The sequence below is a fragment of the Ochotona curzoniae genome, unplaced genomic scaffold, assembly GCF_017591425.1.
Source record: "Ochotona curzoniae isolate NIBS_2020 unplaced genomic scaffold, NIBS_Ocur_1.0 scaffold_4683, whole genome shotgun sequence".
Classification (NCBI taxonomy): Eukaryota; Metazoa; Chordata; class Mammalia; order Lagomorpha; family Ochotonidae; genus Ochotona; species Ochotona curzoniae.
Window position 1 is genome coordinate 1,219,634 of NW_024467121.1, and position 27,864 is coordinate 1,247,497.

Here is a 27,864-nt window from a genome sequence, read left to right on the forward strand (position 1 = left end):
CATCCTCCAGGGTGCTGGGGCCCAACTACTTGGATCACCTGCTGGTTTCCTAGGTTGACTAGCATGGAACTGGATCTCACTGGAGCTCATATGGGAAATTGAGACCCAAGAAATTCCAATCTGCTTTTTTTTTTTTTTAAAGATTTATTTTTATTATTTTTTCATTGGAAAGGCGGATATACAGAGAGGAAGATCTTCCGTCCGATGATTCACTCCCCAAGTGAGCGCAACGGGCCGATACTATGCCGATCCGAAGCCAGGAGCCTCTTCCGGGTCTCCCACACGGGTGCAGGTTCCCAAAGCTTTGGGCCGTCCTCGACTGCTTTCCCAGGCCACAGGCAGGGAGCTGGAAGGGAAGCAGGGCTGCCGGGATTAGAACCGGCGCCCATATGGGATCCCGGGCGTGCAAGGCGAGGACCTTTTAACCACTTGCGCCACCGCGCCGGGCCCCCAATCTGCTTTTTAAACGAGCTTGTCAATAGAACGGGAGGCGCTGATGGAAACCCTGGTCTTTAACCTGCGCCGCACGTTCGAGTCCCCACGGCCGGGGATGCACAGTCTGTGCCAATGAGTCTGTATCCCCGCCAGCGGGACTCTCAAAACCTCTCCAGGGGAGCCCAACGTGCGGTCCATCTGGAGACACGGAGCGTCGGGGGCGGGGACAGGAAGCTGGTTCCGCTGGGCTCGGGTGGCTGAGAACCCGGACGGCAGGAAGGGAGCCTCTCCAAACAGAAACCTGCGCGGTCCCCACTTGTTTTTTAGACTCAGTGCCGACGTATCATAATTTGGAAGCAGTACATGGGCAGGCCCGGACGACTCTTACCCACAAGGCAGCGCAGACAAGCCCCTGAAAAAGGAAGAAAGCCGCTCACCTAGCGCAGCGCCCCAAGTCGGGGACCGCCCGCCCGCGGGGCCTACCGGCTCCACCCGTCCGGCGCCGGCTGCCAATGGGACGCCGAGGGGCGCGGCACGCTGCCGCCACGCCCGGGGTCAGCCTCCGCTGACGTCAGGACGCTCACGGCTCCCTGCCCCACGCACCCCTCAACGCCGGCCCCCGAGAGCTCGCGGGCCGGGCAGGGGCGGGGCGTAGGGCCAGCTGAGCTATCCCGTCGGACCGCGCCAGTTTGAATGAAAGCTCCACAAGATGGCGGCTGCGGGGGCCGAGGCGCGAGGAGGTGAGGCTGGGGCGCTGCGCCCTCCCCTGCCCTCCCTGTTTTCAGGCAGGCTTCCGAGGCCCAGGAAGCGGGGCCAGCCCGCGGTTCAGCCGGCCGGCGACGTGGCGGGTGTCCTCCTGCCGCCCCACTTGACTCGCCGACCCCAGGATGCGCGCTGCAGGGCTCCTTCCCCCTCCTCCTGGCCGCTGACCCTGCTCCGGGCCTGGCCGCGGCCCCTCGCGTCCTGCCTCCCCTCGCGGGGCTCGGAAGGTGGGCGCCCGCGTGAGCCCCGGACGCCCCGGGCTGTGTGGGGGCGTCGCTTCCCGCCGCGCGCTCGGCTCAGGCCGGCCCCTCAGCGCTGCCTGCGGTGGACCGGGCGCCGCGGTAACTTTGCTGTGGTCTCCCGGCTCGAGGTTTTGTGGGCACGCTTGTGGTGACTCCTTTGTGGTATTTAAGGGCATTGCGTGTGGTGTTCACTTTGGCTTTTTTTTTTTTTTTTTTTGTTAACGGAGAAGCTGGAAACGGTCTCTACAGGTATAAACGTGACCTTGGTGTATCACTGGGAGGAAGAAAAATGGGGGTTGAAGTGAGTTTAGAAAGGGAGTAAGTGAGGTGCTGCCCAGTATGGACCCAAAAGAAGGCTTAATTGCCCGCTTGGTGAAATTCTCCCAGAAAGTACACGTGTGAGGGCACAGCCTGTGCACTACGGCTACTTTGCTGCCCACCAGGAACTTGGTATTATTTATGTGGCCACCGAAGAAGCACACTGAGCACGCGCGCGCGTGTGTTTGTGCGTGTGTCCGTTTGCGCGCTCTCTGAAAGCCCGGCATTTTAAGCGTGTTCTGGAATTCAGACGTTCTTTGGTGCTCTGCCCCACGTAGATTGTCTCTTTGTCCCCGAACTTTCCTTCCTTTGAGAAGGAACTGGTTGGTGTGAACTAATGGAAGGTTTTAGTAGTAGTGTAGGAATAGTTAATCTTGGTGAACTTCTTCTATTAATACAGGCTTTTAAAAATTCATTGCAGTTTTATTTATGTATGTATTCAGGTTTGTTTATTCGTAAAGATAGCCTTTCCATCGAGCGTGGTGTTTTGAATGCTCAAGTAGATAAAAATTTTGGGAAGCAGCGGAGAACACAGCTTGGGTAGATAGCCAAGAGAGTCAACATTATGAGGTTAACTTTACACAAGAGGCAAATTTTTCCCGTGATGGAAACTTAAGGAAATCATTACTTTTCTGCTTCAAACCACCACTACAAGTCAACCTGTTCCTCAGCCCCAATGTTTTAGGAGAAGTACTTTTTCCACCCCCTTCCTTCCTTGATTTGGAATTATGAGCAGGTGGTGGAAATTGTGCTTCAGAGTCTGCCACTGAAGTCTGGGTGCGGTTTGGGGATGGATGGGCATGTGAAGAAAGAACAAACGTAGAGCAGCTGTGCTCTTCCTGCAAATGTCCTCAAAACAAAAGGTTATGGCCACTACCTTGGAGAGCTACCACATGCGGCTCTAGTTTTACTGATGGATTTCTGTTTGGCAACCAAGGTCTTCTCCAACCCGATTTTTTTCAGTGAATTTGATTCCCCAAAAGATCACAAACTAGGTAGGCTGGAGCTGCATTGACCTTGACAGTAGCCAGGAAAACAGGTTAATTACATTTTTCTAAACGTCACTTTGTGTTCATTTGTATTATAAGTTGAGTATGGTAGCATGATGACTACAGAAATTTGAAAGTAGAATCTTGGACAACACCAGCGATTTTCTGGCTTTTCTAAGGTAGACCATGTCTAGTTTTCTGCTAATCTGGCATCTGGATTATGTAAATTGAACATTACTTAATGTCCAGCTTTAAAAAACTACAGAAAATGAGTGTTGCCAGAAAATCAATATGCACTCCATTTTCAGAATTGTAACTCTCGAATTGGTTCACCTTGGTACTACAGCATGAGCAGAATAAGTTGGGAAAACTAGGGCAAACATGATTTTGTAATTCAGAACTGCATTTTAATTAGGTGTCTTCTAATTGTCCAATTAAAAGAAATGAATAATGATACTTTCCAACAAATTGAAGGTTGTATTTTAAAATTTATTTTGGATGTACTTTTAAATAATAAGTATGTTGTGGAGATCTCTATTTTATATACAATAATCTGTGTAGGATAAAATAAAGTTAAAAATGTCGCCCTGTTGACCTTTGCACCTGTATGTAAAGAAAAGTTAAACATGAAACATTTTGTTCAAGTGGCTTAGTAGAAATTAATGTCAGTTATACATAATAAATTCATCAGAAATATCCAAGACCACCAGTTTGTAAAAGTAGTTCTTTAATACTTTGTCTTGAAGACACATCATTGGTTTCTTCTGATGTGCATTTTTAGTCCTGTAAAATTGCCAGGTGCAGGGTGGGGATATAGAAGTTTTAAGATTTTTTTGTTTTAATTGAATAGTTTCATTAGTAAAGAATTGTATTTTCTTATTGTAGCTTGGTGTGTGCCTTGCCTAGTTTCACTTGATACTCTTCAGGAATTATGTAGAAAAGAAATGCTCACATGTAAATCGATTGGAATCACCAAAAGGAATCTAAACAATTATGAGGTGGAATACTTGTGTGACTACAAGGTAGAAAAGGTAAGGCAAATATCTAGTCCGTTAAAAGAGACCTAATCAGACTTCCTGATTTCTATAATATGAAAGAACCTTGAAAGTAAGCAGCGTTCTTAATGTTTAAAGAGTAAATGTTTGATCTCAGATTGGCTTTTCTTGTCATTTTGTTCCTGGATCATATTTCTTCACTATTACCTGAAATGAACCTAAAATTCAAACCAATTTTAGCATTCATCTCAAAAAGCGTTGTTTCTATTTCCTGCCATAATGTTAAACTCCAGGTACTAGTGAGATTTCATAGAATTGTAGAATGGCCTGAATTTCCAAGTCATTTCTAGTCTTGATTTTAGGACTGTGTGACTAGCAAACTCATTTAACTTCACTTGATCTTAGCCAAGAGGCCGAGAAGCGATAAGTCATTTAACTTCTCTAGGCCTTCCTTTATTCTTGAAAATGGCAGGGTAATTCTGTTAAGGTTTTATTATTATTATTAATCTAAACCTTTAGGATTATATTTTTGGCAATTTACCTGTAGCTTTCCTCCTTCACCCCAAAACACATTTTGTGATAATTAAAGCTATTAGTTTCTGTCAGGTGAATGTCTTGAGAATCTTGTTTAATCTTTTGTTTTCCTTCATCTTTTGTGTTAAATCACTCAATCCAGTTTTTTGAAATGTTTGTCCTTTAGTGTCACTGCCTTCCCTACTCAAGTAAACCCTTACAGTCAGGCATTTCACCTGCACTCTCACATCCTTCACAGAAACAGCCCAGTTTGTAAAATCTGGATTGCCCAGTCAGTCTAGTTGGAAATGTCATATAATCATGCATATTGGCTCCATTAAAACTTAATTTTATTCTCCTACTGCCTCAATTCTATTTGACAAAGACTTTTTGTCTATTGCTGTCTTTTTCCATTCTTGTCAGTAGTTTTCCCAGCTTTGATTACTTTTTGGATATGATACTTTTTCTAATTTCTCTTATTCGGATTAAGATCCCTCCTGCCTCAATGAAAAATACAATTGAAGATTCAGGTGTAAACTGAATTTTCCTTCACTACCAGTTCTCCAGATAGTCACCCACTCTTTCAGAGGTGCCTTGATTTTTCTTCCTGGTTATCCTCTTTAGGAATTTTCTTAATTCTTGATTTTTTTTCAAATCAGGCTTCCTTTTTCACTGATTTATGTCCACTGATAAATATTCAGATCTTCCCTCAGAAATCTTCATATCTCCTCACTCATAAAAGTACTTTCCTGTCTTCTGCTTCACTTCCAATAAAATTTTTAATGGCTTTATTGAGGTATAATTCACAAACCATCATCTAGACCACTTATTTTAAAGTATACATTTCAGACATTTTAGTATACTCAAAAGTTTTAGAACCTTTCTCAATATCCCCAAAAGAGACCTTAAGCCCCTTGGATATCAACACGCAGTTCTCAGCCACCTCAGTCTAAAGCAGCCATTGTTTTGTCTGAGGGTTTCCCTCTTGAGACACTGCATACAAAAGGAATGTGATAAAATGTGGTTCTTCTTTGATTGGTTTTTTTTTTTTTTTTGTTTAATGCAGTGTTTTCAAGATTCATCCATGTGGCATACTACAATGGTTCATGACCTTTTTTTTTTTGCCAAATAATATTCCCGTATATGGTTATATCACATTTATCTATCACTTGATGAACACTGACTTGTTTGCAATGTAGTAGTATTGTAAGAATACTGTTATAAACATTCATGTGCAAGTTTCTCTTGGGACACATTTTCATTTCTCTTGGTTAATGACTAGGAGTGGAATTGCAGGGTTATATAGAATCTCGTTACCCTTTTGTAAGAGCTGCTAGACTGTTTTCCAACGTGCTGCATGATTCCTTCCTTCCCACTGCCAGTACATGGGAGTTTCAGTGTCTCTTGCCTGTCCAGTACTTGATGTTTCTGTGGGATCGTCCTTGTGAGTGTGATGTGATTGTTCATTGTGGTTTTGATGAACATTTCTCCAAGGGTGAATGAATGATGCTGAGCACATTTTTATGTGTTTTTTGGACCGTTGTCTTTGGAGAACGGTTTGGGTCCTTTACCACTGGATTGTTTATCTATTGTTGAATGTAATCTTTGTGTATATAGTCTGGATATAAGTTCCTTATTAAATATAGTTTGCAAGCATTTTATTTTGTGGTTTATCTTTTTTACTTCCCACAGTTTAACTCACATTTTTCTGGTTTATACCTCTTTCAGCAGCCTTATAATTGCCAAGTTTAAAGAAATCAAAGAATCTGTTATATGCTGCTGCATTAAAACTGTTGGCTGCCATTTCTACTTTTAAACCATCTTATTTCTAGAAAGACTTCATAGGCCCACATTTTGGTTCTATTGTTTATTGATCTTCAAGTTCCTTGGTATCTTTGTCACTTAGTTTGTCTATAAAATGAAGATCTGGGCCCAGAGCAGTGGCCTAGCCACTAAGGTCTTTGCCTTGTATGCACCAGAAACTCATTTGTGCGCTGGTTCGTGTCCAGCAGTCTTGCTTCCCATCCAGCTCCTTGCTTGTGGCCTGGGAAAGCAGTCAAGGATGGCCCATGGCCTTGGGACCCTGCACCCATGTGGGGGACCCAGAAGAAGCTCCAGTCTCCTGGCTTCTGATCAGTTCAGCTTCAGCCATTGCAGCCACCTGGGGAGTGAGTCAGTGGACAGAGGATCTTTCTTTCTTTCCTCCTCTCTGTATATATGGCTTTCCAATAAAAATAGCTAAATCTTTTAAAAAAATGAAGATAGTTATATAGGACCTATCTCTTGGGAGATGACTAGCATTCAGAGATAATATATATCATAAAGGATGCTTAGAGGCAGATGTGTGGCAGTTACACTCTATCAGTGTTTGTTGCCTCTGTTACCTTTCTCCTTATTTCCTCCTAGTTTTCTTACTGTTCTTTAGAAAGCTCTTTAAGTGTTCCTTATTCTTTCTCTGAAATGTAGGTCATCACCTGGGACTGCCCTTGGCTCTCTTGCCACCTTGAAGTTGCTCTGTAGGTGACCTCTTTCCCAGTGGTTTTAGTTTCATCTGGTTGGTTCAGGACTCCACAAACTTTCCTGAGGCCCTCTGTGTAATTGCTGCAAATATCCTCTACAGGCACCCGCCTCAGTACATTCCAAACTGCACCCGTTTTCCTCCCTCAGAATACTGTGCCAGTATTTCGCATCATTAATGGAATCATCATTCTCCCAGTTACCTCGCCTCAACTTTTCCTTTATTTCTTTTTTTCCATCTTACCCTTTGAATTCAGTAGGTGATCTAATGTGTTATCACTGCCTTTTCTGTCTTTTCCTAATGACTGTTATATTTTCAGAGATAGAATTACATTGAGAGTCTGTGCTTTTGTTTGGGACACTATCAAAGTTCTTGTAGAATTGGCGCGTGTCCTAGCTTAGTTTCACATAGTTATTGTTTGTTTTCTTGTCATACTGTGTGATTGCTTTGCATATTTATACCCTCAGCAGCCTGCTTTGGGCCTTACTCTTACTAAGCTCAGGTGTTCAATCTCTGAGCCCATATTCACAAATTGCTAATCTTTGTCTTCTCTTTTACGTATTCAGTGTAAATGAAAGATCTCCCAGCTTGGTCCTTTAATTCTGTTGACTCCTGCAGGTAGCTCATGAAAATCCCTCTGTCTGTATCCTATTCCTCAGGACTCTATTACAGTTAGATCTTCTGACTGCACTGGAGCTTTGCCTAAGCCCTGTTAGTTTCTTGTCAGCCTGACTAAAGTGAGATGCTTTGGCATGGGACCAAGGTTCTGTATCTGGTCAACAACCACCTGTCCATCTCATTCCTACCTTCATAGCCTATTTTCTATCCACATAGAAATGTTTGTAGACTTTATTGTTTTTAAGATTTATGTTTTTTATTGGAAAAGCAGATCAGATTTACTGAGAGAAAAATCTTCCATCCACTTGTTCTCTCCCCAAATGGCTGCAGTAGTGCAGTGGCCAGAGCTGAGGCAATCCGAAGCCAGGAACCTCTTCTGGGTATCCCACGTGCAGGCAGGGTCCCAAGATTTTGGGGCATCCTCTGTTTTTCCAAGCCACAAGCAGGGAGCTGGAAAGGAAGTGGAGCAGTTGGTACATGAACTGGCACTCACATGGGATCTTGCAGTGTGAAGATCCAGCCACTGAGTCATTGCGCCATGTCCCATTTGTAGACTTTGATTTACCTCAGGCTGAGGGAGTACCTGCTATGTTCTGAGCATTGTTTTGAAGCCTAACAATATAGCTTAAAAAACAGACTTAATGGGGTAGGCAAATGACTGAGTAAGCCATCTGTAGAGTGGATGGAAGATCTCTCTCTACCTCTGCCTTTTTTAGACAGGCATAACTTACATTTTCATTCCTTAAACACACCATACATCTTTGTACCCTGTTGCTATTCTCAGCCAGTTTCTACTTTGTGATAATATTGCTTCCTTTCTCTGCATGGCAAAATCTTATTTAAAGATGATTCAACATAGGTATTACCAACAATTTTAGAATCACCTTTCTTCCTTACCTCCAGCAAAATTCTTTTATGTTTAGGACTTACAAAGTACTGTTCTTGTCATTATTCTAGAACTTGTCAACATTTTTAGTTTGCCACCTTGTCTGTTACATTATTAACCATTTGAAGATCAAGACCGTGTCACATCATAATCCCTATAGTCAGTAGTTAGTGAGTTGAATTGTCTTTTGTGTGAGTCATTTCTCTCTGCAATCACTACTAGATTAGCATAATTCTTAGATTTTAACAGTAGTTTATTGACTGGTATCTCCTGTTTCTTCTTCCCATCGATGCATTCAATAAATATTTGTATTTCTTCTGTGTGTCAGGTACGATAGTGGGCACTGAGAAAATGAAGGTTAATAAGAAATAGGGCAGGCATTGTAATCCAACAGGCTAAGTCAGCACTTAACAAATGGCTGCATCCTGTGTCAGTGTGTCTGCTTCAAGTTCTCACTATCTCTTGTTCCTAATCCAGCTTTCTGCTAATACAGTTGAAAGTTGGCAGATGATGGCCCATGTGTGTGGGTTCCTGCCACTCATGTGGGAGATCCAAAAGGAGCTTCGGCTTTAGTTTGCTATTGGGGGAATTGGGGAAATGAACCAGCAAATGGAAAGTATTTTTCTTATTCTGCCTTTTAAATAAATAATCTTGAAACAGAAAATGAAGCAGTCCCTCACTTTTAAGAATTTATTGGCTAGTGAAAAAGACTGGCAATAAATAATCCTGCATGGTATGAAGAACAGCACTATACAAGGTAGGTAGGATGGACACCTAGGACAGCTAACAGAGCTTCCTAGAAGGCTTGATGTCCAATTAGGGCCTGAAAAGGAAACTATTACGCTTCTTATGACTTCTATCCAGAGAATGAGATGGTTGAAGGTGAGAGTGGGAAAGAATGAGTGAGTGCAATGTTTTTTAGACCATTCTAATGCAAAGGAGAGTAAGATAAAAGGCTCTGAAGTGGTGAGTGACTCCTTAGGTTAATAATCTAGAGAAATGTTGGCACTGAGAAAAGTGGATTGACAGGGAAAGGCAATGACTCATGCATAATTGCCTGTTCTGAAAGGCTGTTGTAATAGCCTAGGCAAGAAGCAATGGTGATGAAGAGTAGTTAGATTTTTAATTATTAAAGATGTAAGATTTATAATTCAGGTTTGGGGTCATGGGATTGCATGGAGGGAGGGAGGAAGTCTGACAGCTGAGGGAGCCATATCTAGGAAAATAGGATTTCTGACTTGGCCAGTAATGTAGTTGATATTACTGTTCACTGAGATCCAAGATCCATGAGTGTAATGAGGGGAATGGATTGGATTTAGGGAATACAGTCAAGTATATTTTAACTCGTAAGTTGGAAATGTGGCTCCAAGTCAAGAGTGCAGTCTAATTGGAAATAAAGTTTATTGAAATACCTGGCAAAAAAGATCATGCTTGGCTGAAGTAAGTATTTACTGTTATTTGCTGTGTCATGGGCTAGTAACCAGGAATTTCAGCAATGAAGGACATAGTTATGGCCTCTGCTATCAAAAAGTTGGATTTTTTGTTTGTTTCTTGACTTTGTTGTTGATGTTAAGAGAATTTGTTTCAAGAAGCTGGCATCTTGAGGAAAAGGAGTTTTTCTTTTATTGAAGTTGCAAAACTATGAATATATTTGTATAAAGTACATAATTAAAATTTCAACTCATGCAAATATAACAGATTGAAATATAAAATTTCAATCCATGCCTTGAAGAGACTGAGGAACTGATATTTAAATTTAGTCTTAAGAATAAAACGCTAAGGGTGTAGATCTTGAGGCAAGAGACCAGTTTGATTGCAGGTAATGGTTAGAAGGAAATGAGATGAAGCTGGAAGGATAAGGCAGGCCCAGAGGGTGGAACCTCTTTCAGGCCAAGCAAAAAACCTTAGATTTCATCTAGGGGCAGTATGGAACAGTGTGATCCTTTAAATGAGTGCGTGGCGTGGTGAGATGCGTATTGACACTATGACTGGCTTTTGTGGCCTGAACAGATTGGTGGTAACAGTGGGTCATGCACTAGTCCAAGCGCAGCAATTGTTGAGGATGGAATTTGAGCCCTGAGGAATAGTGAGAAGTACCTGTAGGTAAACTGTCAGAGATGAAGATAAACCAGCAAGATAGGTAATATGAAAAGAAAATGTAAATCTTGAATTCTGATGGAAACAGCGGGTCAGAAAATTACATAGAATCCCTTGAATTTAGTAGTGGAAGAACCACTTAATGGCAGCTTCTGTGGCATGAACAGAAGAGCTGAGAGGATGAGTATAAAAACAAATCAGAGGTGAGAAAGTAGAAGTCTACTACTAGTGTGGAAAATTCTTCAAAGATTTTCAACTTTTAAGAGAAGGAGATAAAAGGTTAGAAATGGCGAAAAGGTGCTTAGGATTTAAACATTTTTTATTTAAGGGCCCAGCTCAATGGCTTAATAGCTAAGTCCTCACCTCACATCAGCTGGGTCCAATATGGTTATAGGTTCATGTCCTGGCTGCTACACTTCGCATCCAGCTTGCTGCTTGTGGCCTGGGAAAACTGTAGAGGATAGCGCAAAGTCTTGGGACATTGCACTTGTGTGGGAGACCTGGAAGAGGCTTCTGGCTTCAGGTTGATTCAGCTCCTGCCATTGCGGAGTGAACCAATAGATAGAAGATCTTTCTGTATCTCCTTCTCTCTGTCTATCTGCCTAATAAAATAAGTAAATAGACATGCATGTTATTTTAAATATTGAACATTGTAAAAAGCTTTATCCTCTACCTTGTTAACCTAATTCTACACTCTTTATCATTAGTAATTTAATGTGTCCCCAAAGATGCATTTACATTCTTTTTTTTTAAAGATTTATTTATTTTTATTGAAAGGCAGATATACAGAAAGGAGGAGAGAAAGAGAGAAGATATTCTGTCTGATGGTTCACTCCCCAAGCGGCTGCAATGGCTGGGGCTGAGCCAATCTGAAGCCAGGAGCCAGTAGCTCTTCTGGGTCTCCCACGCGGGCGCAGAGTCCCAAGGCTTTGGGCCGTCCTCAACTGCCTTCCCAGGCCACAAGCAGGGAGCTAGATGGGAAGCAGGGCGTCCAGGATTAGAACTGGCGCCCATATGGGATCCCGGCATGCAATGTGAGGACTTTAACCACTACACTATTGTGCCAGGCCCGCATTTACATTCTTAAGATTTAGTTTTATTTTGCTTTTTAAAAATGTGGGATGTATAAAAGCTTGTGAGAACTATTTTTTGTTTTGGAGAAACTGAAGACTGGAGGAATAATTGATGGGAAGAAGTAAATTCATTGTATCTGTGTCCACCTTGGCTATAGAAAGTGTCTGTGACAAAGATGGACTTACAATGAAACTGTTTACTCTATCTTGACAATAGGATGTTGGACTTCCTGCCATTGTCCATGCCCGCAATTATGAACATATGACTGTGTATGAAGAACTATACTTTAGTAATGATAGAGGAACTAGGCAGGGGGTGGGAATTGGGGCTGGGATAAAGGAAATACCAGGAGCCTATGGAACTGTATCATAAAATGATAGTAATAAAATGAAAAACAAAAGTGTCTGTGAAAGGCATTAATTAGGAATAGATGTCACATGCTACTGAAAATGATGGAGAGGTACAAGGATGGGACCTTGAAAGGTAGAAAGCAAAAAATGGGTGTCTTCCAAAATGGAGAGAAAGCATTTCCCAATTATTCTGGGGGATTGAAAGTATGTCGATACTGTGAATTCATGTCAGGTATTAAGATGAACCTAAACAAAGGCAGTTTCTTTTGGTGTTGTGTGTTTTTTCTGCAGCATTGTTCTTGCCAAGTTGCCCACTTCATACAAAACAATTCCTGATCAAATGATCATTTTTTTTTAAAGATTTTCCAATTTTTTAATTACTGAAAAGGAAAATTTACAGAGAGGAAGAGAAATAGAAAGATCTTCTATCTGCTGCTTCATTCCTCTGACGGCTGCAGCGGCCAGCAACGAGCTGAGCCAATCCAGTCCAAAGCTAGGAGCCAGAAACCTCCTCCAGGTCTGCTACGTGAGTGCAGGATCCCAAGGCTTTGGGCCATCCTCTACTGCTTTCCCAGACTATGGGAGCTGGATGGGAAATGGAGCAGCTGGGACATGAACTGGTGCTTGTAAGGGGAGGATTAGCCACTTTAGCCATTGTGCTGGGCTGAAATGATGTATTTAACATATTGAACTCAACAGTAAGACCAGATATGCATTGTGAAGCTAAGTGAAGTAATATTGCACATAACTTTAAATTCTTAAAATACAAGGTTTTTTTTTTTTTTTTTTTTTTTTTTTTTTTACAGATCTATTTTTGAAAGGCAGATTTACAGACAGAAGGATAAATAGAAAACAACTTTATAAAACATGGGATGGAACTGATACAGTGGCATAGCAGACCCATCTTTTTTACTGTGCACAGGGTCTGTAAACCAGGTCTCAATTCCTTCTATCAGTTATTAGCATGAAAACTGGTGCTTTTCATAAATACTATAGTTCTCATGCTGGCTTCCATGAAACCACTGCCATTCATAAGGAATCAGGTCTTTCTACCATGAATATTATGTTTATTTCCAAGGTGATAGAAAAATTAGTTAATGCAAGGATAGAGCACCTGTTTTTTTTTTTTTTTAATTCTTTGTTCTTTCTGTCTATCTATCTTCCCCAAAGTTACAGAGCTCCCATCCACTGCTTGACTCTTCAAAAGACTGGACCTGAGCCATAGCCAGCTAGAAATTCAGTCTGGGTCTCTCAGGTGGATGGTAGGACACAATGATTCCCAAAATCTGCATTAGGAGAAAGCTGGAGTTGGAAGCTAGAGCTGTATTTCAAACCCAGCTGCTTTCATTTGGGATGTGGGCATCTTAACCACTGTACTAAAAGCTAACTGTAAGTCTAGTTTTTAAATTTGGTATGTGTTACCACATGAACAGGTAATAGGTGACCAAACAAATATTGAGGAAACAGAATTGCTATACCAATTTTTCTTTTAGGAATTCATAGTTACTGTTATGATTTTTATATTAAATACATGTTTGTAGTTATACTATTATATGTAGGTTCTTCAGAAAGTTCCTGGAACATGCTTCTGTGTACAACTAGCCTGGATATCAGATATTTTGTGCCATAATCTTTAATCCCATTTTTGTAAGGACTTTTTGAAGTCCTTTTGTACATTCTGAAAACATGTTGGCAAAGCCTGTGTTGTGGTGCACAGTTTGACTCTTTTTGGGGTAAAAATGAAACTCCAACTCTTAGAAATAGCTTATACCTTAACTTAAAAAAATGTGAAAAAGAGTTAATATAAGCAGATATTGGGCAGGAGAAGCAGGAGACACTTCACCAAAGAGATGATATTTGAGCTACTTTTAAAGATGAGTAGGTGTTTCTCCACACAAAAAGTTAAAGATGTGACTGAAGTGAGAATTCATTATGTAAATAGGAGAGAGTGATCTAATTAGGGAGACCATTGTGAACAAAGCAAACAAAAGTATGAAAAGGCCTGTCATGGTGTAATGCTACAGCAGTTTAGTATGGCAAGAGGATGGCATGTGTATACCATTAACAGTTTTTAAACAAAATAATTTTTCTATGGATTTTTCTGTTCTTGTAATAAACCTCTGTACTTTAGTAAAGAAGGATATATTGGAGTTTTATTGGTCTGGAAGCAGGGAAACCATGTTGGGAGGTTAATGTAATCTAGACAGAAATTGAAGGTATGGAGTGGCTATTGCCACAGTGGTAGGGATGAGCAGGAAGAAGTCCATCACCAGAGAAACTAGGTGATAGATTGAGGAGGAGGAGTTGAGATTGACCTGGTTTGTGTTTTCTGAGGTTTTGTAAATGTCCTATTTGCCCATCTGATAAAGTATATAGAAGAAACTCATTTAACAAAGACATGGTTAGATTGCTTTAGAAAACTACTGGCTGAATGTTTGGGAGATTATTAAGATATATGGAACTGCAGATAAAGATTTGGAGTTGCTGGCATATAAATTTTAGATAAATTTTAGATAAAACCAGTAGATTGATGAAGTTACCTGGGGAAAATTTCTAGAGCTAAATTTTCAACTTGTAATCCAAAACCCTGGAATTACCCAAAATGTTACATGTGTGATTTGTTTTGGATAGGCCTATAGTTTTCATCAGATTCTCAAAAAGGATAAACGTTTGAAACTGTAAATAAGAGCCAACTGTTTAAGTCATGGGCAGGTAATGCAGTCTCAACAGGCGAAGTACATGCATCAGTATGAGGTCAGGTGAGATGAAGTCTGAAGAGTTTATTTGTTGATTTGGCAGATTAGTAAAATTGTTCCAGATTAGCAACAAGGAGTTATGTATTTGTGTTTCGTAAGTTCACAACAAAAACAAAGAATGGTTGGCCTATAATAAAATTAAAATTCTTCATTCAAGTGTTCAAGATTGTCTAAAGTCTGCTCTTGTCTTGCCATTAATTTTATTTCACATGAACATTTTGAACATAAAGCTAGATGAATCCATCTTTTCTTAAAAGATTTATTTTTATTGGAAAGTCAAGATTCACAGAGAGAAGGAGAGACAGAAAAATCTTCCATCCGCTGGTTTACTCCCCAAGTGGTTAGAGCACCCGGAGCTGAGCTGATTTGAAGCTTCTAGGAGTTTCTTCCGGTCCCTCACATGGGTGCAGGTCCCAGGGTCTTGGGCTGTCCTCAACTGCTTTCCCAGCCACAAACAGGGAGGCAAAAGGGAAGCAGAGCAGCTGGGACATGAGTTGGTGCCCACACAGAATCCTGGCGTATGCAAGGCAAGGACTTTAGCCACTAGGTTACTGTGCCAGGCCTAAAGACTCCATCTTAAACTGTTTTCTGCATACTCCTACAAATCTCAGCTCCAGGCTTTTGTTCCTGTGTACCTGTTCCCTAGCCTACACATTCTGTCAGAGCGGTTGGCTCTACTTTTTCTGTTACCTCTTCTATCTAACCTGTATTCATTTCCTTCTTTATATTCTTGTATTGATTGTTGTATGGATTGTCTTTTTTTTTTTGGCATTTAAAATGTCATAGCCTTGTGAATTATTGTTTGTACTTATTGCCTTCTATCCATAATGGGATTTTTTAGGTCTAGTGTGATTTTTTTGAATACTTGCATTTCATCATCCTTCCTCGTAATCCAAACTTCAGATACTTTTTTTATAGACAACACAATGTGCGAGTGCATCTAACTTCAGCCAATATAATAGGGAAAAATGTATGTTAAAAGAAATTCTTTTTATGCGTTCTAATTACATAGGAATGATTCGTGGATCTTTTATTAAACCTTTTTTTTTCCATTTCTGTTAGTAATCAGAAGTTCATTACATGTCACAATAAGAAAACTTATCCATAAGCTTATGGTGCTTTTGGATTTTATTCAGAATTTTAGATCATTGAATTTTAAAGTGATTTTTCTGTGTAAATATTTCAAAAAGGAAGTGTGGTTTTCGATCTGAAAACTAAAATATACTTATAAATAGAAGACAAATCTACATAGTAGAAATAAAATATTGCTGTTTCTATGCTCTTTTGCCAAAGGCATTCATGTTTTATATTTACTTTCTACAAATTACATAGGCTGAATGGGATTAACGTACAGAACTTGGTTAAAATGCAAGTGACTCATCCAAGATTAAACAGTAAGATATTTCAGAAGTAAACTTCTGTGTCAGATACTCTTAACTTTTGGTCAGAGAAAAAAATTTTAAGGATTTATTTTTCTTGGAAAGGCAGATCTACAGAGAGAAGGAGAAACACAAAGATCTTTCATCCGCTGGTTCACTACCCAAGTGACTGCAACGGCCAGAGCTGAGCTGATTTGAAGCCAGGAGGCAGGAGCTTCTTCCTGGTCTCCCATGCTGGTTCAGGGTCCCAAGGATTTGGGCCATCCTGCACTGCATTCCCAGGGCACAAACAGGGAGCTGGATGGGGAGATTGGAGCAGGTGGTACTGAAACCAGTGCCTATATGGAGTGCTGCACTTGGATGTAGAGGATTGGCCGGTTGAGCTGTTGCACCATCCCTGGTCAAAAGATAATTTAATCATGTGACTTAAAACCAATATATGTTTGTAATTTTTCCATTGCTTGCTGGCAATATGTGGCAGGCACAGTGCAAGGCTAGGGCAGGAAAAACTGCAACAGAAAAAAGGCCAGATTTACATTGCTTATAGTGAAAAAATAGTTTAGTGAAATCGATATGTTCGGTATTTCCAGCTGGATCTCATAACTGTTTCAGTATATACTTGTTAGCAACAATCTTAACATGTACTGGGTACTTGACAGCAGACAGAAATCCTTAGACTTCAGGGAGAAAATTTGATTTGAAAAATACTTAAGTGTATTTCCATGCTTTTTTAAAATTTTAGAATCACAATATGTATTTTCCCTGGAAACCATTGCCGTGTATATCCTGGCACAATAATTTAATCATAGACTTGAAAATTTTTAATTGTGATTAAACCAGAAAAAGGAATGTTAAGCTGATTTTCAAAAAAATAAGCAAAGTGGTATTTTTTTTTAAAGATTTATTTATTTTATTGGAAAGGCAGATGTACAGAGAGGAGGAGAGATAGAGAGGAAGATCTTCCATGCAGTGATTCACTCCCCAGGTGAGTGCAATGGCCGGTGCAATGCCGACCTGAAGACAGGAGCCAGGAACTTCTTTCCAGGTCTCCCATGCGGGTGCAGGGTCCCAAGGCTTTGGGCCGTCCTCGACTGCTTTCCCAGGCCACAAGTAGGGAGCTAGATGGGAAGTGGAGCTGCTGGGATTAGAACAAGCGCCCATATCGGATCCCGGGGCATTCAAGGCAAGGACCTTAACCACTACACTATTGTACCAGGCCCAGAAGTCATTAATTTTTTACAGTCAGCTGCCTTTTTAATGAGAAATCTTAGTGAATATGGCATCATGACAGTCAGACTTTGAAAGAAGAGAACATAGGTCACTAGGCTGAGGGCAGAATTTTCAGGGGTCAGCGCCATGGCATAGAAGGCTATAAGCCTCCACCTTCGGTGCTGGCATCCCATATAGGCATTGGTTCACATCCCAGCTGCTCCACTTCTGATCCAGCTCCTTGCTCATGGCCGGAAGCAGTAGAGAATGGCTCAGGTCCTTGGCCCCTGGACCCATGTGGGAGATCTAAAAGAAGCTCCTAGCTTTAGATCAGCTTAGTGCTGGCAGTTAGCGGCCATTTGGGGAGTGTGCCAGTGGATGGACAAGATCTCTGGGTGTGTGTGTGTCTCCTTCTTTCTATAACTCTACCTTTTAAATAAAAATAAACATATCTTTTAAGGCAGAATTACAAGTAGCATAGGGATAAATGAAACTGCTCTTTGGTGGCTTGAGTCCCTGCTGCCATGTCCAATTACAGATGAGTCTAAACAGGATCAGCATTCTCTAGAACAGCACTGTCAAACAGAAATATAAAAGAAGCTACAGGTGACATTTAAAGTTTTCTAGTAACAGTAAGCAAAATTAAAAACAAGTGAAATTACTTTGCATAATACATGTAATCAGTATTTTTTAAAAGTTACATATTGCATGATTTTTTGGAGCTAATTTTGAAAATTCAGACTCTCCAATACTTAATGCATTATTCAGGCTAGCCACATTTCAGTTTCAGTAACTGGGTATTAGTAGCTACTGTGTTGGACAGTCGTCTCTAGCACATTGGTAAAATTTGTGCCTGTGACATTGAGAAATGGAAGTTCCTTCATGTCTAAATTCCAGTTAGGGACTTCAGAGAATGCTGCATCTGTGCTGGCCAAGTGAGCTACCAACCGAGTTCAAAGTAAGTTAGCTTGGGGGTGACTGGGTGGCATCTATTTCCATGATCAAAATAAATATTTGCTAGTTTTACCTGTGTTTAGTAAAATATTTACAAGCTTCTGTACCTTTCTCTTTTTCCAGATAAGACTAGTCTGTTGTCAAATACGTCACATTTAAATTATTTTATATAATATTTTTAAATAATGTTAATTGTATGGTCTACTACATCTGTCCAGAATCTGCACGTATTCTGAACTGTTACTAAAAAAAAATAACAAGTACCTTATTCTGTTTTTGTAGCTGTCCTGTGGTTTATTGCAATATATTAAACTGAAAAAGAGCAGAACTCCCTTTGGGAAACTAAATTTTGTACTTCCAGCATTGGTTTGGTGAATTTATTTTGGCAAAAAAGTATTTAGCTATACAGCAAAGCTTTCTATGTATACATTAAGGTATTTTAAGTACTTCAGACTATCGTAATCTGATTTACTCTTCTTTTATATTTTAAGGATATGGAATACTATCTTGTAAAATGGAAAGGATGGCCAGATTCTACAAACACTTGGGAACCTTTGCAAAATCTCAAGTGTCCATTACTGCTCCAGCAGTTTTATAATGACAAGCATAATTATTTATCTCAGGTAAAGAAATGCAAAGCAATAATTCCAAAATACAGTAACAAAGCTTTGAAACCTGCCATTGCTGAGTACATCGTAAAGAAGGCTAAACAGAGGATAGCTCTGCAGAGATGGCAAGAGGAGCTCAACAGGAGAAAGAATCATAAAGGAATGATATTTGTTGAAAATACTGTTGACTTAGAGGGCCCACCTTCTGACTTCTACTACATCAATGAATACAAACCAGCTCCTGGAATCAGCCTGGTAAATGAAGCCACCTTTGGTTGTTCATGCACAGACTGCTTTTTTGAGAAATGCTGTCCTGCTGAAGCTGGAGTTATTTTGGCTTATAATAAAAACCAACAAATTAGAATCCCACCTGGTACCCCCATTTATGAATGCAACTCGAGGTGCCAATGTGGACCTGATTGTCCCAATAGGATTGTACAAAAAGGCACACAGTATTCACTTTGCATCTTTCGAACTAGCAATGGCTGTGGCTGGGGTGTAAAAACACTTGTGAAGATTAAAAGAATGAGCTTCGTCATGGAATATGTTGGAGAGGTACGTTCACCTTATCACATAGCAGATGATGTTCATGTAAGTTTAAAAATTTGAAAAATTACATCCTTTTACGTTGGTAGTAAATATTTAATATCTTTTCATATTTGTGTGGAAATTTACCTTCAGATTTAGAGGAATTAGTCACTGGCATCATTAGATATACAACCTTTAATACAAATGAAAAATACATATGATGGCAAGTTGGCATAGTCATCTTTCAAGGAACACTCAGACACTGAGCCTCACATTCATGAATCTTTAAATATGATCCAACTAATTTTACACAAAAGGAAATTGGATCTAAACACATGCTGAGTTTGGAGCTTTTATAATGTGCTTTATCTGCTTAGCTAAATACAGTTAAATGTAATTGCAAACCTTTAGTATCAGTATTAAAGATATTATATAGAATAGGTTAATGTTTTATGAGCAAATATAAAATAACCACAAAAAGCATTTGTCACATAGGAAAATCACTATATGCAAATGCCATTTTCCAAATTACTACATAAATACGAACAAACTTATACAAATCATATGGAAATACATATGAAAAATGGAATTTACTGTGTGTTACATACTATTCTAAGCATCTACATATTATCTCACTAATATATCTTCATTATTACTGGTAGAACAATACAGTCACAGAGAAAATGAGCAGTTTGCTCAAGGTTTCACAGTAGTAAAGAGCCAGGATTCAAAACCAAGGATTTTGAGAATGCAAAACTCTATAATCAGTGTTCTTGACTCCTCACCACAGTGCCTCAACTGAATGGAGGGATATCCTATGACTAGAGAGATGTGTGTGCCTACCCACTGGGGTTCTCAGTTCTGCCTGGTGTTTTATGTAAAGTGGAATTGGAGGACTTTAAATTACCTGGATTGCATGAGATCCCTGTTTTGATCCTCATATGTTAATATTTTTAATCCAAGAGAGATCACTTCTGCTAGTTCACTGCCTACATGCACACAGTGTCTGGACTCAGCCAGTGTGAAGTTGGATGCTGGACGTTCAGGCCAGTCTCCCATATGGATGGCAGGCATGTAACTACTAGAGCCATTTGCTGCCTGTGGGAGTGTGTGGTAGCAAGCAGTTGGCAGCAGAATGGGAACTAAAACCCAAGCACTCCTATATAGAATGTGACTGGCCCAACTTGTTGCTTAGCTGTAGGCCTGTGCTCATCTCTGATTGGCATACTTTTAGACAGTGGCAGATTATTTTAAATGACAGAATACTAGATCTTTTTTTTTTTCTTTAAGATTTATTTATTTGCAAGATAGAATTACAGAGAAACAATGCTTCCTTGTGCTTGTTCACTTACCTAATGCAGGGTCTGGGGCAGGCTAAAGCCAGGAACCTAGGTCTTTCATGTGAATACAGGGGCCCAAATATTTTTGGCTGTCTTTTGCTACTTACCCAGGTGCCTCAGCAGGGAAAATACCAGATTTGTTTGTTTGTTTGTTTTTGTAATCAAAAGCTGCCTTTTATCCCCCTTACAACCAAATTTGTTGACAATAATGAATCACATTCAGCATTTTTAGTTTCTTAGCTGAGTGGTGCTCTTAAGAGCAGAACTGCAAATAACTTTAAATATAACATTTCATAAAAACAACCTAGTCAGCAAAATAAAGCCTTCCGTATAGTTAGCTGCAGATTTAGTTTACCTTCTCTTCTGTGTCTATAACAGATTTTCATTTGTAACAATACAGCTTAGAGGAAAATTATGCGGGGAATATAAAACATTTTTTTTTCTCTGCCCACAGCCTTTTGGCTGTAAAACATTATTTGCAGGCCATACAGAATTATCTTTAAAATTAGCCTGTTGCATATTTATTGAATTTCAAGTCCTCTTTGACAGACCAAATGGTTTTTCAGGCTTTAGGTGGCCTGTGAGCCAGATGCCCTTCAGCTCTGCTGGAGCACTTAGCCCTCTAAATTAAGTCCTTTGCATTCATTCACTAACATCCTTCACACAGCTGTATTACTAGAGCATCCTAGTAATAGGGAAAGTAGTGTGGTGATTATCTCAAAATCCTGCTTAAAAAGCCACAATCTTTGGCACCATCATCTTCCCACCTTTGCTTTCCTGTTTGTCATCTAGCGCTTAGTTTGTTTGCATGATTATTTTGATGACACTTGGATTTCTTATTTTTTTGTAGACACTAACTTATTGATTTGTGGATGGGTGTTTTCTCAGTAGCTTTGTTCTGTTTAGGTAATCACAAGTGAAGAAGCTGAAAGACGGGGACAGTTCTATGACAACAAAGGAATTACGTATCTCTTTGATCTGGACTATGAATCTGATGAGTTCACAGTGGATGCAGCTCGATATGGAAATGTGTCTCATTTTGTGAATCACAGCGTAAGAAGAAATACTTAAAAATATAAACAGTTCAACCTAGTACTATTTTTAATGAATAAGTGTCATTAAACTACTTATCTCTTAGCACTTCCAATATATTTTGTTATAAAGGCTGAACCAGGGCTGAGCCAGGCTGAAGACAGAAACTTAAAGCTTCTCCCAGGTCTTCCACACAGGTGCAGGGGCCTAAGCACTTAGGGCATCCTTCACTGGTTTCCCAGGTGCATTAACGTAGCTGGAATGAAAGTGGAGCAATCAGGACTCGAAACCGCACCCATGTGGGATGCTTGTATCACAGACAAGTTTAGTGTGCTACACTACAAAGCCAGCCCAGCCTCTTCTTTTTTAAAGTCTATTTTATGTTATTGTTACATTAGGAGCAGTGTTTGCTTAGGAAACTAAACATTGAGGTGGCTACCAAATAGAATGCACTTTGGAAGTGCATTTAGATTTTACAGTGAATTGTTAAGGTAGATATTCATATCACATGAAATCAATGAGCAGAGATTTATTGGTTTAAGAATCACGTACAACAACAGATACCTCAGGGTTAACACAAAGATTTAGAATGTTTAGAATATTTGCCTGCCAGTTTGTCAGCCAGAGTCAGTCATGCTTTGAAAATAAAAGAATTCCAAAAGTGAGGAATTTGTAAATTTTAGCTTGCATGACATCTGAGTAATATAATAAAGTCTCATGCCATCCTGTATGTGCCTGTGGACATGAGTCGTCCTGTTGTTCAGTGAATCCATGTTGCTTTCTGGGCTACCCACCCATTAGTTGTGTGGTAGCCACCTTGGTTATCTGAATGTCATAGTACTGCAGCGCTTGTGTTCAAGTAGCTCTTACTTAATGTCTCCAAAATGCAACAGTAGTGATGCTGACAACGACAAAAGGCACAGAAGCTATGACGTGCTTCTTCCAAGTAAAAAGTGGAAGTACAGTAAAATATTCTGGGAGGAAACACAGTCACATCATTTTTATTACAGTGAATTGTCATAATTCTGTTATTTACTTTTGTTATTTTTCATTATTATTAATTGTTGTATCTAATTTATAAGTTAAATACCTGTATGGGAAAAAGCATGGCATATATAATAGATAAGCATTTGGTACTAGCCATGTTTTTAGAAATCCACTGGACTGCATCCACTGCAGATAAGAAGTGACAATTGTACATTTGTGACTGAAAGTAGGGGTGTGTGGCGGGGTGGCAGTGGCAGGAACCCCCAACTGCTTGAGCCATCACCTGTTGCTTCCCAGGGTAAGCACAGTAGGGAGTTAGGAGTTAGGAGCAAAGCGAGGACTTGAACTGAGGTATTCCAGTAGGATGCTCACATCCAATGACACCAAATTCTCACCCCTAAATATATTTTGTTAAAATTGTAAACATCAACATTTTTATAAATTTTAAAAAGTTAAGATTTAAATTATTATAAAGTTGCATTCTTTCTTTTTAATTTGTATTTGGTAGAATTTAGAATATGGCTAGACTCTTAAGTGCAAAATCTTATACTCTATATAAACTCTTTCCAAAAATTAAGTTCATTTCAGGTGAATAATATAATATTAGGCTTCAGTAGTTGACATTGCTTCCATTTATAGATAAGAAAAATGTTGCAGGGTTAATGTAAATGACTGTTTAGGGATGTACACCTTCTTAATCTGCTCATGGATTTTGCACTAAGAAACAAATGTATAATTGGCAGTGATATTAGAGATCTTCTGACTCCCTCTTTGCTCTTCTGATTAATTGCAGTGCAGTAAGTTAATCCTCCACTCAGGGTTCGTGAGCGTCTGGTCCAATCACTAGTCCACTTCTAGTCCAGCTTCTTGCTAATGCCACTGGGAAAGCAGAGTTAATGGCTTAAGTACTTGAGTCCTGCAAAGGACCACTCACAATGGACACCCTCATGGCTTTCAGGCTGGACTTCAGCCTGGCTCCTGTCGGAGTTGTGAGCCTGTGGAGAGGAAACCAACACAGATGAAAGATTCTCAAAAATTTTTTAAAGGTCCTTTTTTTTTTCCTTACCTGTAAGTTTGAGATACAGTCATCCCTTTGTATCCATAAGGGATTACTTTTAGAACCTCTGTGGCTACCAAAATTCTCAGATGCTCAAGGTGTATTTGTGAATATCCTATTGCATTCTTCCATATCCTTCAATCAACACTTAAATACCTTAACATGCCCAACACAGTGTAAATGGCTGTTATACTGTATTGTTCAGAGAATAGCAAGGAAGAAAGTCTGTTGCATGTTTGGTACACACATTTTCAATACATGGTTAATAATGGATAGAGGTTAACTGTACTCCCCAAACAGATAAGTTCTACTGTCTGATAAACACTTTAAATTCCTAAGGTATTATCCACCAAATCTCTGACATATGCCATAATTCAGTATGAAATTTTCAAAATATCAAATAATTCTACTTGGTTAAGCAGTGAAACTTTATGTGCTGATTTGATTTTTTATTCAGGTTTTATTTATTTTTTTAACAGTACTATGCCTCTTTGAAGTAGTTACAGTGCAATATAATGCAATATTATCTGGGATTTGCACTAAAATTTTTCCAAAAAAAGTTGAAATTAGGTGAACAAGGTTGGCATACATTAATAATTATTGAAGTAATATGATAGATACATGTGGTAGTAGGCATTTATATATTTGGTTTTTAAAAAATAGTTTTTTTTAAGTGTACATCCCTTAAAGGCCTCTAACCAATAAGTAAATTTATTTACAGTAGACTGAAATAAGAATCTTGGGAATTAAATATTTCATATCACTTGTAAAAGAACTCACTTATATTATATATTTTTACCTAAATCTATTCTTTCTTTTTAGTGTGACCCAAATCTTCAGGTGTTCAATGTTTTCATTGATAACCTTGATACTCGTCTTCCCCGAATAGCATTATTTTCTACAAGAACCATAAATGCTGGCGAAGAGCTGACTTTTGATTATCAAATGAAAGGTATGACTTTCAAGTATTGTTTCATTGGTTTCAGTTTCAGTATAAAGGATCAAGTCAGTAAAAGACTTTAGATCACCTGAAACATCTGAAATAGACTGATTAGTTAATGATGAGATTTAAGTTGAAAATAAGTGGCTGTAGGAGCTCGCCCTGTAAGATCCAACACTAATATGACAGCTAAACTAAAGTCCATGTCTGCCTGAGCTTGGTTAGGCTTTAAATTATCAATCTTCCATGTGACATTACTTCCAGATTATTTTCTAGAATCCCCATGCTAGAAGTTTTATTTTAACCTTTTTCCTCAATATAATTTTCAACCTACATTTGTGAATTTTTACTTATTGCTTATATGTGTCACTAATATATTTTAGATTGAAATTGTAATTTAAATACAAAACTTTCTCCATTCCTGCCTGTATCCTTCAAGAACATTTAATTCTGATTTAATTTGATGTTTCCTGTTTTTCTAAGAATGATGCTTTCTATATATTATTTGATTTCATGGTATGTGCTGTTAAGTGAGATGAATGAACAGAATATGGAATTTTCCACAGTTGTCATTTCAGAAATTTTCACAGATATGGGCTGTTAACACTCTGACTGTTACTAGCCCACACTGTCTGTCAAAGGCAGTTTATAACGATTTCTCTCTGAATATTCATTTATCTGTAAACCCGAAGGGAACTTGTATTCTTGTGGGAGTTAACTTTTAGTAACCTTGAATATGTAGGCACCCTTGTTAGTTACTTTAAAGCTAATGTGAGAAAGTTGAGGTTCATTCTAGCTTGTGTTAACTCTCCTGTATTTCTTTGCACTCAGGTTCTGGAGATGTCTCTTCAGATTCGATTGACCATAGCCCAGCCAAAAAGAGGGTCAGAACAATATGCAAATGTGGTGCTGTGACTTGCAGAGGTTACCTCAACTAAATTTTTGGGAAATACAGCTGGTGATAATTTTGTTTTTCTCAGATGTAACAATTTTAAAAATACACATTTTGGACTCCCTTCATAGTATCACAGGTATACCTATGTTAACTTATGATTAATGATTCAAGACATTTGCCAAATGCATTACTGAGTTTCCTGAGGAGAGGTACCCACAGTCACATGGACTAATATAAAATCTACCTATTTAATGACTAGATACCCAAAGTGAAAGACAAATTTTTCAGATCAACATGTGCATTCTAAGCCTGTGGGAACAGAGAAATTCCTCAATTCTTTGACAAGTGTTAAATAGTTGCTGAGATCACACAGTCAACCTGCCACACAACTTAAGAGAGTTAATTCAGTCTGGGTAAATATATTCTATTTTTGTTACTGTATTGTTATGCCTCTTTACTGTTCACTGTATTTGAGACAAATAGGTGATGCTGAATTTTATACTCTTTTCTACTTTTTCATTAAAACATTGATATTTTAATGATACAGAAATGTAAGACATAAAATTAAATGTAAAAAAATCGAATTCAGCTTGATTTTCTATTTTGAAAACAGTCTATCCCATTATGAGGATACATATCAACCTGTAATTCTTGCAAAATTTTTTAACCTTATAGAAGACAAATCTCCAAAAATTCCTCTCTTTAGTCCAGAATGGCTGGATATTATGCTTCAGTGAAAAGACAGGGCAGTGGGACAAGGTTGAGTTTTGGAGTGCCAGAAAAGAAAAAATAGAGTATTTTAAGGGTACTTCTGAATTGCTTGAATTAGAAAATCCATGTGAAAGTTCCTTGGGTCTAAAAATAAAACAAGAACCTGGGGTGCCTCACTAATAATAATGTAACATACATTAACCTGATGGCCTTTCAAGTTCAGGCTACTTTAACATTCCACCAAATTCTTATATTTCCTGTGTGCTTTTCTTCTTCTTTTTTTTTTTTTTTTAAGATTTGTTTATTTTCATTGGAAAGGCAGATATACAGAGAGGAGGAGAGACAGAGAGGAAGATCTTCCATCTGATGGTTCGCTTCCCAGGTGGCCGCAACGGCTGGAGCTGAGCCAATCCGAAGCCATGAACCAGGAGCTCTTCCAGGTCTCCCATGGCTTTAGGCCCTCCTCGACTGCTTTCCCAGGCCACAGGCAGGGAGCTGGGTGGGAAATGGGGCTGCCAGGATTAGAACCGGGCGCCCTTATGGGATCCTGGCGCTTGCAAGGTGAGGACTTGAACCACTGTGCTCATGCCGGGCCCTTCTGTGGGCTTTTCTTAAAATAATCTATTTTGGATTGATATTTGTCTCATATATGAATTTTTTTAAATGTGTTAAGCTGAACTTGGCCAAAGTATGTTTCTGAATTATGAGATTTTTTATTTAGCTAATGACTTATAAATACTGGAGCCAATACTCATTTTTGTGGGGAGGGATGTTTGTGTTTAGGGTTTTGTTTGTTTTCCTGGTCATAGTGAAGCCTCATTCAGGAAAAACTTTCATCTTGGAGTCTGGATTTTCTGATCAGTATTCCCAATTAACTGCTACCAAAAGCTTAGTGTTTAGGCTTTAATGACCTAAAATAAGTATGGGTTTTATTAAAAGTGGATTTCAATAATGTAGCACTTTGAAATACCTTAAAAACTGAATCTTGTTCTAGAATAAGCTATATTTTATTATTGATTGTAATGTCATCACATGATAGTTCATAATATAGGGTAAACTAGTCACAAGTTTGGGATCTAAGAGTATATAAAAATTTTTCAGAATGTGTCTGGGACAAATGCATGTTTGGTGACAATTCTTGTGTTTTCTTGAGGAAATTAGCTCAAATCAGCAGTGAGGAAGGAGTATCAAGCCACAGGTTTATGGTTGCCCCCCAGTGGCCAGGCTCTCAGTTTCTGTTCTCACAAGTATAAAGATATAATTTGTCAATATAATTTGTTTTGTTATCTAGTTTGGTTTCAGAAATCTACCTAAAAACGTAGGTAGATTAAAAAATGTAAAAGTGGAGAGCAAAGGGGAAAAAACTATGTTTACTAAACTTGCAGTTCTGCTTTATCCTTAATAGAAGAAATTACTGGGCCTTGAAGCCCGAAGGACTTGTATTATCTTTGTTATTGAAAAGTTGAACTGAAGCAGTGAAATAGTAGAAACTGAATGAAGCTGTTAGGGGCTGTAAGTATTCTGTCAACATTTAGCTGCTTCAGATGACTTGCGTGAAGAAATTTATCAAGGGTTTCAGACCATGTAAAATGTAAATCCACCGCATTGGTTGTATTAATACCAGTGTTTTCTGTATCTCCCTAAGAAGCCTGTGCAAGAGTAATTTCAGGG

The 27,864-nt window shown here is 39.2% G+C and overlaps 1 protein-coding gene across 3 annotated transcripts; it reads left to right on the forward strand.

Moving 5' to 3' along the window:
- The first annotated feature begins 1,087 nt into the window (after window positions 1-1,087).
- SUV39H2 (suppressor of variegation 3-9 homolog 2) lies at window positions 1,088-25,923 on the forward strand. 3 transcript variants are annotated; one of them, XM_040968068.1, is made up of 6 exons: window positions 1,088-1,175; window positions 3,632-3,777; window positions 18,587-19,258; window positions 21,478-21,624; window positions 24,470-24,599; window positions 25,419-25,923. In XM_040968068.1, exons 1-6 carry the CDS (start codon window positions 1,145-1,147, stop codon window positions 25,523-25,525), a joined length of 1,233 nt encoding a protein of 410 aa, XP_040824002.1. In that variant the 5' UTR covers window positions 1,088-1,144; the 3' UTR covers window positions 25,526-25,923. The 3 variants fall into 3 exon arrangements, with proteins under 3 accessions (XP_040824002.1, XP_040824004.1, XP_040824003.1); XM_040968070.1 differs by having other exon boundaries at window positions 18,587-18,718; XM_040968069.1 differs by lacking the exon at window positions 1,088-1,175 and adding an exon at window positions 15,886-15,947 and having other exon boundaries at window positions 3,468-3,777.
- The last annotated feature ends 1,941 nt before the right edge of the window (window positions 25,924-27,864 follow it).